Here is a 16,705-nt window from a genome sequence, read left to right on the forward strand (position 1 = left end):
AAAAAAAACACCTACAAATGATTTTTACTTGAAAACGGTGCACTCAAAATTTCACTGAAATACTTTTTGAATGCTAAGATGATTTTACATCGAAAATTGAAGTTAAAAATTTTGGCGACCAATATTACGATTTTTTTTTAAATCAGTATTGACTACAAAAAATCATAACTCGTTCAAAGTTTTTTTGCACAACGTGAAAATTTCTGAAAGGTTGGCATTTGATGTTTTTTTTTGTATATCAAGTTTTAGTGACAAAAAAAAATTTAAAATCACATTTTTTTTATATCGTAATGAGAAAATGGTGGGTTGTTTTGGTGAGATTTATAAAACTTCAATTTTCGTGTGTTTTTTTTCATAAAGCGGCTCTATCTCAGCAACCCGAGGTCCAATCTTCAATGTCTCTTAGACAATTTTATAGCAAATTTTCTGAACATTAATAAAAAATAAGAAATGGTTAATCGAAAAACTGCAAATATTTCGCAAAAATCAAACTTTCGGTGGCTATATCTTGAAAACGGAGTCCTTTATAAAAAATCTGTAAAGTAGGGTAGGGTAGTCATCAATGAGACACTTTTGGTTTTCAACATTCAACGATTTTTCTATTTTTTTCATCAGCATGTTTTAATGAGATTTTTGTTGCATTATCTTTCTTTTAATGTGCTCTAACATTGACCAAAATATGAGATCGATCCGACATCTACAGCCAGAGTTATTCAACTTAATCCCTATGGAACGTCGAAAGAAATTTGAAGAAATATTAGTTTTGGTGTAAATGGCAGCCTACGAGCGAAAAAGTATTTTTTGTCCATAATTTACTTTTACACCCCAGAATCAAACATTTATGAATTACTTTTCAAGGGAGCGTCCATAACCAAAGCCACTAATATGGCAGACGTGTATCCAGTAGACAACCCTTTCCCCCAAATATGAGCCTGATTGGTTGAAACTACAATTTGTGAGAGCCATTTTATCATTGTTCCCCGTGTCTCATTGATGACTACTCTACCCTACTTTTCGATTGCAAATTCAATTTTGCATTAAAAAATAACGTCAAATTTGTTTTTGCATGAAACTTTTATTTTATCCAAAAATCGCTATTTTTTCAAAAAATCATAACTCGGGGGCAGATTGTTGACTATGTTTCTCTAAGGCTCAAAAGTTGCGGATTTTTATCCCCTAAAACATATCAAAAATCTCAAAAATCAAAAAGTACGTATTTTGAGAAATTGAGTTTTTGTGAAAAAAAAAGTTGATTGATAAATCTGCATTTTTTTTCCGTGTACCTTTTTTCTCTCAATAGTCCTCAACAATACCTACAACTTTGCCGAAGACACCAAATTGATCAGAAAATTTACTCAAAAATTACTGCTGTTTGAATATTTACATACCATTTCTGTATGGACAGCAGCCAAAATTGTATGGAGACTTGTATGGGTGAACCAATGACACCAAATAGCTTATTTGATCATAGGGAGGGATCCCACAAAATTTGAGCCAAATCAAAAAATAAAAAAATAAAAAAAAAATGGTCGAAATCAGTCGATTTTGTTGAGAGTTGCTCAATTGAGACATGAAAAACTCTATGTCCACACATCAAAACATTACGTAGTCTACGACATTCCGGTTATTATTACACATGACGTAACTACTTTGACTTTTTAATGTAAAATAATTGTTCCAACATCTTAAGCTTTTTGTAATAATTTTTGCTTCGGCATTTTGAAAATTAGGGTTGATTTTGTTTGGTTTTTAAGGTATTATTAATTCACAAATCACTCAAGAGCATTTTTAAAGGTTATTTTTGAGCTAAACGACCGAAAATAAGGCACCTTTTTTTTCGAGATTCGATTTATGATGATTATTTAATCTCAAGTGGTTTGTACGAGTTTTCCAACTAACGGAGAAAATTGTTGATTCGAAAGGTCTGTCAAAATCCTCTTTAAAAGTTACAACAAGATCTGTCATGACTTGTTTCAACAATGTACTTGGACAAAACTGGAACTTTTCGCCGAATTGAAATATCGGCTTTGGTCATTTCGATGATTGGTCAATTTACCGATAGATATTTCACCAAGTAGTTTTTTTTTTAATTTTAAATTATGCGAAAAATGTTTAGACTATTCTGACCTAAAACTAAATTGGAACTAAATTATTTCATTCATTTATATTGTTGGCAAAATGTTTGAACTGCTTGAATTTGAAATAATGCAAAAACTTATTAAAAACTTTTTCGAAAATCTATTTTTTTAAATTGATCATGTTAAAGAGAATGTAAAACTCCACAGGAAAAATGTTTCCAAAAAATGCGAAGACTCACTTTTTGACGAAGAACTTCGTCTTAGGGATCTATACAGGGTAGCAATCCAAAATTTCGCGGAGCGAAATGTAACGAAAAATGAAACGCCTTCCCCAAGCAGAGGGGAAAATCACAGAAGCAGCGCGGCCGACGGTTTTGATATAAATATAAACGCCACTCCCTCCACAGCATTAGTTTAGTCGGTGGTCTACCATCGAAGCGAGAGGAGCTCAGCTCCTCTCGCAAGCCTTCTCGCTTCTCTACAAAACCACGGGAAATTTGAAGGCTGGCTTCAGTCGGTGGTCTTCCACCGAAGCGAGAGGAGCTCAGCTCCTCTTTCAAGCGCCACCAGGTGGCGTCTTCAGGAACTAGCCTTCCCGCTTCCCTACAAAACCACGGGAAATTTGAAGGCTGGCTTCAGTCGGTGGTCTCCCACCGAAGCGAGAGGAGCTCAGCTCCTCTTTCAAGCGCCACCAGGTGGCGTCTTCAGGAACTAGCCTTCCCGCTTCCCTACAAAACCATTGGAAATTTAAAGGCTGGCTTCAGTCGGTGGTCTACCAACAAAACGAGAGGAGCTTAGCTCCTCTCGAAAGCGCCACCAGGTGGCGTTTCAGGAACTGGCCTTCCCGCTTCCCTATAAAAAGCAAGCGCCTCAAGGTGATGCCTTCTCTAAATACCACCTAGCCTTCCTCACATAAAGTTAAAAAATCAAGAATTCAGCTAAATGTTTCTTTAGTCGTTCTTCGTCATTTTGGTTATGCCTGTTACATTACCACTGCACCTTTTTTTCTATAAACTCTTCAACTTAAATAAAAAAAATTATAATTGTAAAACTGTTGTGTTCAAAAAAGTGACAAAAACTCCTAAAATTTTTGATTTTTTTAAATGTTTATGAAGAACTGCTCATGTTGAAAAGAAGGCAAACACCCGGACAAATAAAAATTCAAGGAATTTTCAAGGAACTGGCCATGATCAAAACATTTAATAAAACATTCACAAATAAGTTAAATTTTTTAATAATTCAAAGCAAAAAGAATATCAAAAATCAATAATATTATTTTTTGAAAAACCTTTCTTATTTGAGTAAATTGTGAGTAAAAATCTCTTAAAGACTTTTGTAAATTGATTTTAATTAAAAATTAAAGTTCATGATAAAACATTGAAAACAATTTTTTTAAAAACACTGGGCAAGTTTACAAAAATGTAAAAACTCATGCAACTTTAAGGAAACAGTTTCTTTACAATTATCCTTATTGATTTGGTGTTTTAGCAAAGTTGTTGTGATTGATGTGGAATGGAATGAAAAAGGTACACGGCAAATAATTGAGGAATTTAGAATAGACTTAAATTTTAACAAAAAAAAAAAACAATATTCCTTAATCTATTTTTTTATATTTGAAAAATATTATGTTTAAGGGATACAACCCAAAAAATTTGAGTTATAGAGAAGTACGACCAAATATTTTTTAATAACAATTATTTGTTTTTTGAAAAATAAAAATCCTATAAAAAATTTGCATGGCTGTCTTTGATTTTGTTTTTGTGAAAAGGGCATAGTTTTGAATAGTTGGCCCTTTTGAAATAATTGTATTTATCTCAAAATTGTCAACTCATTTTTTCTAAAAGATCGTAAAATTTTACAAATTTGTAATTTTTTAATATTGAAAATTGGACAATTTGTTGTTAAGGCAGCGTTCTTTTATTTACCATACCTCGAAAACTGTGCATTTTATCCAAATCTGCAAAAACAATATCCGTGTTTTTTTTTTCAAATAGTCCTCATCAATACCTACAACATTGCCCAAGACAACAAGTAGATCACTTTTTTTTAAAGGTTTCTGATTTTTGAATATTTACATACCATTTTTGTATGTAGAACTGCCAAAATTGTATGTGACTGGTATAGAAAAGGTCCCCAAAAAGCTTGAGCCAAATAATTTAAATATTTTGTAAATGTTGTTTTCGTAGAGAATTGCTAAACTAACTATTTTTGACAGAATGCCAAAACTCATATTAATTATTTTTTGACAAACCGTTCTATTTAAAAAAAAAACTTTTTTTTCGACAAAACGTCCAATTCATTGAAATGATCTTTGGCAACTATTCCATTTGGTGAAACGACTTTGTTAGAAATATTCTGCACCCAAATTTTTTGATGTTTTTCAATTATTTTTGAAAAATCAAATGACACCTTCCACACAGCCATGCCAGATATTCAGATAAATCTGTATTATACAGATTTTTCGATCCAAAAAAATTACTCAAAAATCTGTGCGTATATCTTAAATATTTCAAAAATTTAGTAATTTAATAATGCTTTAATATAACTTAAAAGATTAAATCTGCTGATAGAAATTGAAAAAATCTTTTATGGCTTAGAACTTGACATGATGCAGATAAAATACAGATTTATTTTTAAGAAAATACAGATATCCCATAAAACAATCTGGCATCGTTGCTTCCACATACAGATCAATCTTGTCAGTCATAAGATAATCATGCTCAAATAAAAATAAAACTTCAAATTGTGAAAGTGATGAAAAACAACTGTAACCAAATCGACCCTTTTTACTTTGTTAGTTCCCTTTACATCCTTGCACCTCTCAAACGAAGAACCACTATTTGAAGTACTTTTCTCGTGTACGAGAAGGAATCGCTCGCCTCGCAGGTACTTGTCCAACGGTAATTGATGGCAGTAAGGAAGTGGTGAATCGAATTGGATCGTTCCTTCACCAACTTCAAGTTCTCTGTCTCTCACTAGAACGCCGGCACCCTGATTCAGTGATACACGTTTGTAACTTTGAATGGCTTTTCCCCAATTTGATTTGCGAAATTGCACCGTTCGTCTCGAACCCAAACTCTGCTAAGCCAGGTAAATTGCTGACACCGATATCGGTCTCCGGAACTTTAATGGTTTTCCAAAGTATCACCATTTCACTTGAGCAGGGGGGGGGGAGGATATTGAACCATTATTTTTATGACCCCCCCTTCGCGCTGACCAATTTCAGTGACTTCCCTCTGTTCTGCTGTGTTTTTCCTAAAAAAGTACTCCCGAATGTAGGCCGCCGTACTTCATTAAAAACTTTTCCAATTTCACGCCCATTCGGGCACCTTCGGGGCTGCTGTTTTTCCATTCAGTTATTGCCGCTTGCTCGTCTCTCTATTGTAGCCATTATTTGTTATTATTATTCTGCTCACTCAGTTTGTACTTTTCGGGAGGAACATTTCGTTCATTTTTCTAAAGGTAGCGCCAGGCGGACACAAATCCCCTTGTTTGTCAAAATCGAACCGTCCGAGACACAATTGGGAGCAAGTTATGGAGAGTGACTGTGTTCGGGGAAAACGGCAATAAAAACGAATTTTATTGCTTCATTTTTTATTTGAGGGAGCCACCCCGGGATCGATGAATGAGTTTTAGAAAATAATTTCCCAAAAAAAAACACACCATTTTGCTCGCCTCTATTGAGTTGATAACAACAACCGGCTTAGTCGTGGATTATTTCTAGAGTGCGCTTTTGCTCTTGCCACAGCAGTGTTGCCAGAGCTTATCTGGTGATGATGACCTACAGTTTGGTCATCGATTTAGTTTTTTTTTTCGAGGAGATGTTTTCAAAACATTGAGATGAACACATCGTAAAGAATCTATTATCGCCTGGTCTGGGGCTGTACGCACCATTAAAAATGGGGCCGGGCCAGGGAATTAATTTCGATCATGATGTGTTTGTTCACGGGGTGTGAAAGTGAAGAACGTAAATCATGGCTGAAATTGGACATTGGTATGAAAATGTGGGACCGATTTTGCTGTCAGTTTGATTTAGAATGGTCAGTTTGTATTAAAATTTGTTAGTAGATTTGAAATAACCTTCACTCAAAATGTTGAGTACCGTCAGTGGAAAAAAAACAACGATATTTACAACAACCAAGGAAGTTGTTGTCTTCTTATTCCAAAATTGTCGAACTTACAAACCAATTTCTGCAAACATCTGATTGTGAAAATAGTCAAATAGTTTTGTAAACAGTAGTTGTACAAAATGCTAAAATGCGTGTAAAAAAATCTTGGTGTCAAAACCTGGGTTGATTTGCACGGTTAAATAGTTTACCAGCATTTGGAAATGTTTCAAGTACCGTAAACCGGGGTGACTTTGATAGGACTTCAATTTGTTTTTGGTATATTTTACAACAGGAAAGGTTGTTCTCAAGATTTTTATTTTTAAAACAGGTACTGGGGTAGGCCACATAAAGTTCATGCACAATTTCGGATAAAAAGTTTTTTCATTAGTGTTTAGAAAAATAGTTACGTTAAAAATTCTTATTTGAAATTGCGGGGTGACTTTGATAGTCATAGTTTTTTTTTGTTAAAATCATATTTAAGATGTTCAAACTTTATTTGTACGTTAAATGTACCATCACTAAAGTATCTGATATAGCTATTCAGAAAAAAAATCAATGTTTATGTTTAGTTAACTAAGTCAATAAGCTTTTTAAACAAAATACATATAAATTTTAGGTAAAATTGTTAAAAAGACGGAATTTGACGTGAAATTTGTTAAAACTGGTTTTGTTTATAAAATTACTGATTAATATTGTTTTTTATACTGAATTCGAAGCACGAATCAAAAGTTTCCACATTTTACATGCAATTTGTTTATCTGATTTTGCCTATTGGATATTTTTTGAATTGTGTTTCAAAAACACATATTATTTATAAATTATAAACTTATTTACCCTTCTCCTAATGAAAATTGTCCAAAGAATCCGAAAATGAATTTCGTTTTCCGATTCAAAATCATGTTCATTGATAAAATCATGACACTTCAAGAAGTTTAAAATAATGACTTTCATCAACATTTTCTTAACTATAGTTACCTAACTTTTAAAACTTTTCAGAAATTTTAAAATTCAATAAAACGCCATTTTACAATTTTACGCCTTTTTTGTCACATCAGTCTTGATTAAAAAAAAAACACAAAATAATGTTTTTTTCGAAATAATCGAAAAAATTCAAATTTTTCCATTTTTTTAACATAGAAAATCGGACTATTAAGGTTGTTTGGGTGAAAGTTAGAAAACTTAAATTTTCCTGTTCCTTTGTCTTAAAGCCGCTGTATCTCAGCAACCAGAGGTTCAATGTCTCTTAGACAATTTTTCTAGCAAATTTTCTAAACTAGTCTCCATATTAAAATCTTAAAACTGTAAATATTTCACATAAATCAAACTTTAGGTGGCTATATCTTAAAAATGGGTCCTTTTATCAAAAAATCTGATTTTTTTTCCAAAAATCACTATTTTTTCAAAAATGTATAACTCGGCGCTGACAAAGTTGTTTGTCAAAAAATGTTACACACTTGACAATGATCCTTTTGGCGAAATATGGAATACATTTTTTAGAATTTTCCCAAACAAACTTCAACGATAAAATGCGACCTTTAACCCTTAATCGATTTGACTCTAAATAGGAACAGTAACTTATTTTTACCCAAAAAATCAAGCCAGTGTGTATTTTTTACGATTTTCCAAAATTTTCATTTTTTTTGTCACCCTAATGAAGACTTGTATGGGTGAACCAATGACACAATGTTCATAGGGAATGCCCTCACAAAGTTTGAGCAAAATCAAAAACGACAAAAAATAAAAATGGTCCAAATAGGCCGATTTCAAAAAGATTTGCTCAATTCTCAAAGATTTTCATTTTTATAATATTCAAAAATAATAACCTTTTCACAAAACTACGAATTTTTGAAAAAAAAAACTCAAAACTTTAGTTAATGTAATATGGGTATTAAATGAACAGCAAATATTTATAAATTTGGAGGGTAATGATACTTTATTTTTTAAATTCTCCAAATTACCACAAAACTACATATTTCCGAAAAAAAGCGAAATTTTAGTTTTTGCAATTGGGGTATTGAATAATCGGTAACTTTTCGTACAATTCCTCAGTAAGGATATTTTTTTAAATACTCATTTTTTTTAAATTCTTTGGAATGGATACAAAATTTCAAGTTTTCACAATAAGGCTTTGTAACTATCGGGATTTTTTAAACACCTGAAAATGTTTGCGAAACTTCGTGTTTTTGAAAAAAAAAAATCTAAAATTTCCAGGTTTTTTTTATAAATTTTACATTTACACATTTTTTTTAAGTATTTGAGAACAATTTAAAAAAAATAAACATGGGAATCGAATTATCACGATTTTTCCTTAATAATGAAAACAATATATTTTTTTTAACTCACAGCCTTCACAAAAATTTCTTTTTTCCCACAAACAAAAACTATTTTTGAGTATTTTCACTGAAATACACAGTTTTGTGAATATATTTATTTTGAAAGTGTTGTTACACATTTAAAAATTATCCTGCAAAGTTACAAAAAACACATATTTTTAAAACAAAATAAAACTAGACATGTTTTTTTATTTAGTCAATAATTGAAACGTTGATTTCGTTTTTTTAAATAAAAGTAATTTGCTAGGTTTGTTTTGAAACAAGAATAAACTTATTTTATTCTATAATTGTTTCTTAATATTTTCAGTTAAAAAAAATAAATTAAATTACATGATTTTTTTATTTTAAACTTATAAAATTTACATAAAGCACCATTTAAGATCGAAAGAATATTTCTGGAGTTGTTTTTAAAAAGGTCCAATGAAACAAATTTCCAGTTTTTTTTTGCTTTATGGGTGTTTTTGAAACGCCTTTAGTTAGGGGTATTAAAAACACCCAAAAAGCAAAAATTGGAAATTTGGTTTATTGGACCTTTAAAAAAAACTATATATTTTCAAAAAAAAAAATGTTTGATAACAAAAAGTTCTTGAAAAACTTTTGAGAATATTAGAAAAGTTTTTTTTTTTTTAATTTTGACTTCAATTTCAAGATAAACATAAAATATCCTGCGCATCTTTGACTTGAAACAACTGATATAACAGGGTACACTTTTGGACTTGACCTTCACCGATTTGGACCAAACTGGGAGAGAACGTTCATCTATCGATAGTTAACAGAAATCTCATGTTTACTGCCGATTGGTCCATCCATCTTTCTTTAGCACCGCCCTCTTTTTTAAGGTGTTATTATTTATTTTAATCTTTTACACGTAACTTTCCAACTATTAAAACAAAAGACTTTGTTCTCTCTGCATATTAAATTGTCCAAGAAATTAATTAAAAATAAAATATCAACCCTCATATGCCTTCCAATATTGTTTCTTTACAGTTTAGTGTTTAAAACGTGATTTTCAACCATTGCATATTTTTATATGTTTTTTATTTGATCACTATTGTGTTCCCCGAACAGTTCTGCATAAGAACCAATGCATACCTCAAACTAAATCAAACCATTGCCAAGAAACAGTTCTCTAAAAATAAGCCTGGATTTCAATATGTATGTATAACCGTTTTAAGTCGATTACTTTCATCTTATAATATTTTTTTGTTTCATAAAGAAGACCGTCAGACATTAAATATATCTTCATTTTCAGAACTTAAAACATTTTTTTTTTTGAAAATGTGTTTGAAACTTGATTCAGCAATTAGATTGTTGGACTGATCAATACATGAAATAAATTGTTTTACCAGAAGCTCAAAATAATAATATCAATATTACAACAATTTTGCTTGAAGTCCTCTGTAACCCTAGCAAACAAGCCAAACAAGTGCCACTCGCCCCTTCTTTCAAACCCGGCGATGAATCCCACTGAACTGAGCAACGGTTCAACGACGTCAACGACGCGACGTCAACGGGAGGAGAAATGCAGCTGAAAGCAGACTTTTCAATTAAATGTCATTATGTAAATTATCTTCGCCCATCTTCTTCTCCTCGCACTTGAGGGACGTTCTGGACCCCGCGATGACGAGTCCAAGATGAAAGTTTCCGCAAAAAGAAGATCTTTGGCCCTGGCGGTACTTGAAGAACTTTGGAGCGGAGACCTTCCAGCAGTGGAGAAAAGAATCAAGATCCGATGAAGAGATAACCTAATGATGCTTAAGAGTTGATTGAGCTTTTGTACTGTCAATGAATCAAGTTCCTGGGCTCTTGTGGCAGGCGGCAGCCTGCTTCGACCGGGGAGGACAGAAAACTGATCTGTTGCATCTTCCCCTTAACGGCGTCTTCTCCGGGTGGGGTGGGTTGAGAAATCGAGAAGTGCATTTATAATTATGCACACGTTCCGGGGTCTTCAGGATGGCAGCTAGGATACGGAGCGTTCCTTTTAGAATAGTTTTTAGATGCGCTATCAGTGCAGAAGAGCTATCAGCGCCATCAACGGCAGAAGGTCTTCCAGTGCGCTTGGGGCCACAGCAAAGCTCAGAGGTCTATTCATCAACAAGATTCCTCGCAACCTGCAGGTCGGAATCTCAGTAAAAAATGGTTAATCAAATGTCAATTTGAATTTTTGTCGAATAAAAAAAATGTGTTGAAAAAAGGTGCAGGTGGTTATGTCATACATGACCAAAACGACAAAGAACTTTGCTTAAAAAATAAATCTTAAACAAATTTAATGTTCATGCAAATGTGACCGAATCTCAAGAGAATTTCACGGTGCCCAACCTTCCGGGCTCCTCTTTGAGAAGTATTTATCACACAAGAGAAATCGTTTCGCCATCACAAGTTCTTTATCTAGGCATTTATCTATTGGAAGATAAATCATCATGCTCTCTTCCGAAGAAATGGTGGTGGTGAGGTTTTCGACAAACGGGCCCCATTATACGGTCTGTCACCCTGCTTCAGCGGTCTTGGGTTCTGACGATGGCGGTTTGTTTGATGCCGAAGGTCGTGATCTCCGGGAGGCAATTAGTTGGGGAAATGCAAACGAATCGTGCACTTTAAGCTTATCAGACTTCGTGGAGATCATTATCCGAGCGTAATAGGGCATTGATTTGAAAATTTGATGAAAATCGATTTGATTATGTTTGCTTGAAGTCCACTGCCCTTAATTGCATCAAGTTCTCGAGAAGAAGTTGATTCCCGCGGAAAAAGACAGCGAGCAGCAAAAAACTCCAACCATCTCAAATTCAATTGTCCGTGGTCGTACTCCGTTGCGTGAAATCTGCTGTCAGATGACACAAAAGTCGGAACCCAGAAGCTGGGTGCATTTCCTTCGGCGAGAATAACGGAAAAGTCCACGGATTATACGAACCCCCGACTCGACCCGACCAACGGGGCTTTGATTGATTACACTTTAATTTGTTTTACTTTGTGGAAAAACGATCCTTTTGCGCTCTGAAGCACTTAATGACGATGATATAATGCTAGTTAAGTGCTGCGCTGGCATTGTTGACGGGATTGTGAATGAATTCATTACCGCGAGGAAATTGCACGAAAATGGTTCGTGCAATTATGGACGACACGACTTCAAGTGGATGATTGACGCCGGTTCTCCTTAAAAACGTTGAATTTGCTCACACCACACCGATCCATCAAGTTGAGCCAATAAATCCCACGCGCGTTCAAACATCAATCGGTTTAATTAAACGGAAAATCACTTAGGGAAAATCCCTAATCAATCATCATTTCCCCACGTCCGTCGAAATTTGACGAAAAAAATGGCAAAGAAAAAAGTCATATCGAAATGCACCCTTTCCCTTTAAAACCCATGACTAAATTCCCCCTCAATTCCTTAATGCAGCATCTAAAAAGGGGTTACGCCACAAAGGACGCACACACGCACACTCTGTTGATTGAAAATTCTGAGCTCCCTCTTCGGGCATTGTCTTGGGTTTCCCTTTCAGTAAATAATACATAAACATAATGGAGCTTGTCCACCACCACCTCCACCCTCACCAACGATCGTGTCCATTTCGGGACCCCCCCCCCCCCACAAACTTATGCAACCTCTCTATGTGTTAATGCATCAATTAACTCATTGAGCCGCTGACGTTCTGAAATCCTGGGAGCAAAACGCACACAAATCACAAAATCACAAGCGTATTTACGTACACATGCACAGGGTTTTATTCGAGTCCATTTACGAAATGATGCAACGATTGCAAATGGAGTTTTGGTGGGGAAGTGGGGTAAAATAGACTCACAAAAAATTAAACTGACGAAAGTAAATAAAAGAGTCCAAAACATCAGATTTAAAAAAAACAAAGCAGCTACTTCGGCAAAAATATTTTAAAATAAAAATGTTTGGAAAGATTTTTTAATTATAAAAAATCACGAGCTGACTTCAAATTCATTTTTCTTTAAAAAAAAACACCTTAAAAAGTAGTTTCAAGCTCGTTGCCATTTTCCTTTACTCAACTGTCAAAAATAGAGAGACTTTTATGTACTTTTGGCAATGAAACTACTTATTATTCCTGTCATTCTCGAGCGACGATACCTACTTTTCTCTTCCAAAAATAACAGTATGAAAATTAATACCAGAAATGGGTGCTGAAAAGTTGGACTTTCAGCATGGTATCGAAAAGTAACATTTTTCAATATTTTTTGTTTCGTCGTATTTATCCAACTCGGTAATTTATCTATCAATAGTGTTTTATTAATTTAGAACATAATTATTCATTTAAAAATTACGTATTTTTATGTAACTTTGCATGGTTACTTCTTGTACACTCTAAAAAGTTCTACAAAGTTGAAGGGCAGTCAGATAAAAAAACGTAGGAAGTTTAGATAAGAAAGTTTTTTTTTAAATTGATAATTTTTAACATTTTTTACCAGTTTTTCAAAGTTTATGGTTAGTAGTCAATCGTTTGCTTTTGCAAAAAAAAAAAAAATCAATTTTCATAAGAATTACGTTTTGACCGTTTTTGTGGCACGAGATAAAAAAATGAACATGGATTCGTAATCAGGCACAAATTTTCTATTAGAACAAAGGTTCCCGGAAATCGAAAAGGGGTCGGTGATTTTTTTTTCCAAATTTGTGAAAGTTGGCAGAGAATGGTGCCTTAAATCATAAAAGTCCAAATTTTGTTGGAAATTTAAACAAAAATTTTGTCCAGATTTATTTGAGGAATCAATTTGATCAATTTTAATAGAAAAAATTTGGTTGTTAATTTTTTACCCCACTATTAAGGGAAATAATAAATTGTAGAGACGAACGTTTTAAACACATACAAACAGACAGTGGAAAGTGAACGCCTGCTTGACTGTGCTAAATTTTGTACAAGCTTAAAAAATGTTCCTGCATTTTATTTTTTTTATTATTTGTATTGCTCTACATTTTTTTTTTGAAAATTAAACTTAAAATTTGATCAAAGAAAAACAAAAAAAAAACTTAGCAAAATTGTTAAGTAAGGCCACTGCAAATATTTTTAGAAGTTAATGTACCTCGGCCTTGACCAAAGTCGAGGAAAGGGGCAAAAAAAAAAATTACAAGCCTAGGTTTCAACATTTGGATGAAAAAGTGTTTAAAAATTCATTTTACACGCATCTAGTTGCTTTCCAAGCATTAGTTTTCAAAATAGCGATGTATTGACGGAATTTTTTTTCGTAAAAAAAACTTTTTGCATTGTTATTTAATGAAAATTTAAAATGTGTTCAAAACAGTTCAAACTTGCTAAATATGCTGGTTTTCTGGTTTTCAGTTGATAAAACATAAATTTTCATAAAATTTTTGAATTTTTGCGAAAAAAATATTTTTTTGCCCTTTAATTGTTCAGGCCGATTTAAAAGGGAAGGGGGGTGGGTGCGACAAAAACTTTGAAAAATATTTGAAACGGCCTAGGTGGTTCCATGAAAATTATTTCTAAAAAATCAAAAACATTCAAAACCAGCACGTATTTAATGTTTTTTTTTGTAATAGTCTTTAAAAATCCTACAAAGTAACAAAAAAATATAACTTTTGCTTACGTTCTTAATGAGATAAAATACATTTCAGGGTAAAAGAAGATTTATAAAAATGTATTTGTAAAACAAGTTTTTTTTCAACATATGTTTTACAATTTTATAAAACTTATTTTAAAATATATTTAACTTTGTTTTCATAAGAAATATTTTGCGTAATTTTTGAAACATCACCAAATCGGATGAGCAATATTTTTAAAAAAAAATCTAAAATTCAATTCGGTATTGAGCTACAGAACGATGAAAAAATAGTTTGCTTGTTCAAGGAATTAAAAATCTTCTTTGAAATAATTTTGCTAAAATTTTAATGTTTAACATTAAAAAGTCGGATTAGGACAGTTAGGTGACATTTGGAGAAATTCATTGTCATCGATTCGAATTCTTTGTGATGCTGTTTTTCAGAAACTAATTGCCTTATTTACAAAGTTTTAAGGAGAAATTGTAGGAAATTTATTAAACTAAAAAAACATTTTTTTTCAGAGGTTCTTTCCTTTTATTTTTTTGTTGTACAGTCATCCCACATATTCGGAACACGCACAAATTCGGAACACTTTTGTGATAATTTTTCAAAAGCATGCCAAATGCATCTTCCCTGTCGACCCTACTATTTTTAGGATCTTTATTTGGACATTCTCTTGCTATTTCACTAGTAAAAGTAGTTATTTTTGAACAAAAAACTACATTTTGAGATTATTTTATTCAGAGCAGCAAAACACTGCCTTCAAATTGCCTGTTCCATAATTGTGGGATGTTGTTATGCCTCCCACAATTGTGGAACACATGAATTTAACTGATGTTTTCACAAAAAAAGTTAGGCCGTTGTAAATAGTTTTTGAAGTTTATGTCCCTCGACTCTGACCAATGTCGAGGGGGGGGGGGGTGGTGGGGGGGCCAAAAAATAAAAAAGTATAAAAATTGAAATAACGAGCCATGGTTTCAACATTTTAATGAAAAAAGTGTTTTAAATGCTTTATACACCTGTCCAGTTGTTTCGCCATAATTAGTTTCCAAAATATCTAAGTATTGACCAAAACTTTTATTTTTTTGCGAAAAATAAAATTTTTGTGGTACAGCACCGGAAATTCATAAAAATTCAAAACATTTTTAAACAAGCCCAAACATGCTAAATATGATTATCAATGCAGAAAAATGCATTTTAGGTTGTTTTCAGTTGATTAGACCTCTATTTTTATGGAAATTTTACATTTTTTAGGATTTTTTTGCCCCCTGAATTTTCTGACCTATTTTGAAGGGGGGGGGGGGGGGGGGGGGCGACATAAACTTTGAACAATATTTGCAACGGCCTTATCAGACCATTCATAAATCATTACCTAGCTTGAGTTTCGATGGTTTCAGTGCGTGAAGTCATTATTTTGTTAAAAAATTGTACTCATGGGGAGAACCAAAGTTTTTTTACATCCGTAAGAAAAATGTGTTCCAAATTTGTGGATTTCAAGGGTCAAAGTTTTACTTCAAGTTAAAGTTAAAATTTGCAGTTGTGCGACACAGCATTCGAAAGATCGCAAGAAAAGTTTTCAAATGAAGGTAAAAGCGAATCATTAAGTTTAATTATTGATTTGCTATGATTTTTTTAACATTGGCTGATCTGTAAACTGTTCCGAATATGAGGGTGTTTTTGGAACCTCTTTGAGTCGCCCAAAAATCAAAAACTGAAAATTTGGTTTATTGAACCTTTTTAAACAAAAAAGAAATTCCAGATATTTAAAATATGAGCTAACAAATTGGGCACAAAAAATCATATAATTGCAGTTTACCACGATTCCCCATTAAATTTCTCTTGCATTCATCAGAATCTGAAAATTTTCCCTTCTCATTCACATTGAACATCAAACACACATGAAATGGAGAGATTCTTGCTCAACTGTTCTCTCCCAACTTTTGCATGATGGATTGATTGAAGCCACTCCACTTTCATAATAACCTGAAATCCCTCACTTCTTTTCCCTTCCCAAATGAATCCCCCTCCACCAGCTTTGTTTAATCATCAACCTCTCAAATATCTCATTACAAACGAACTGCTCGAAAATACTCTATGCTCACATGTATGAACTTCACATCGCACTCACACACACACAAACAAATGGGCATTTCTATTGTTTCGTCTGGCCCAGGAATAACTCACTCACACACAAGTGCGAGCAATCTCATTACTTCTGAGCCTCCAGAAGTGGAGAGATCCTCTCAAAGCTTTTCTCAAGTGCGGAGTTTGGGATGAAAATAGGTTCCCGGACAGAGGGACGCAAATAGGATTTTGATTTGCTTTCACTCCATTTTATGAGCAGCAGCAGCAACTTCTTCTTAATATTTGTTTTGGTCTTCTTCTTTAAGAATCTTACAGGGAAATCTCCAACTATTTCTGCGGGACTTACCGTCTATCTTGAGCGAGCCTCCTTGAAGTTGCGTGAAGCGGCCCGTCGTCGCCAGCTCGCTGCCGTTGCGCTCCCAGGAGATTTGTCCGGAAGTTGATGGGGAAGTGGATGAGGATGAGGGATCAGGAAGTCGGCAGGGCAGGATTGTGTTGGCACCGGCCGGCAACGATTGGTTCGAGGGGACCAGCTGCAGCAGGGGTGGAGTGATGGAGTCCAGCGAGGAGGTGACCTGTCGGGGG

The 16,705-nt window shown here is 33.6% G+C and overlaps 1 protein-coding gene across 2 annotated transcripts in view; it reads right to left on the bottom strand.

The window, feature by feature from the left end:
* The window catches only part of LOC6043155 (roundabout homolog 1), a 268,131-nt gene that overhangs the window by 36,539 nt on the left and 214,887 nt on the right, over positions 1-16,705 (bottom strand). For both annotated transcript variants that reach the window (XM_038251502.1, XM_038251503.1), the window contains one exon: positions 16,467-16,695. In XM_038251502.1, the coding sequence (XP_038107430.1) occupies positions 16,467-16,695 (229 nt within the window). The remainder of the gene's footprint in view (positions 1-16,466; positions 16,696-16,705) is intronic.

This window comes from Culex quinquefasciatus, chromosome 2 (genome assembly GCF_015732765.1).
Source record: "Culex quinquefasciatus strain JHB chromosome 2, VPISU_Cqui_1.0_pri_paternal, whole genome shotgun sequence".
NCBI classification, from domain to species: domain Eukaryota; kingdom Metazoa; phylum Arthropoda; class Insecta; order Diptera; family Culicidae; genus Culex; species Culex quinquefasciatus.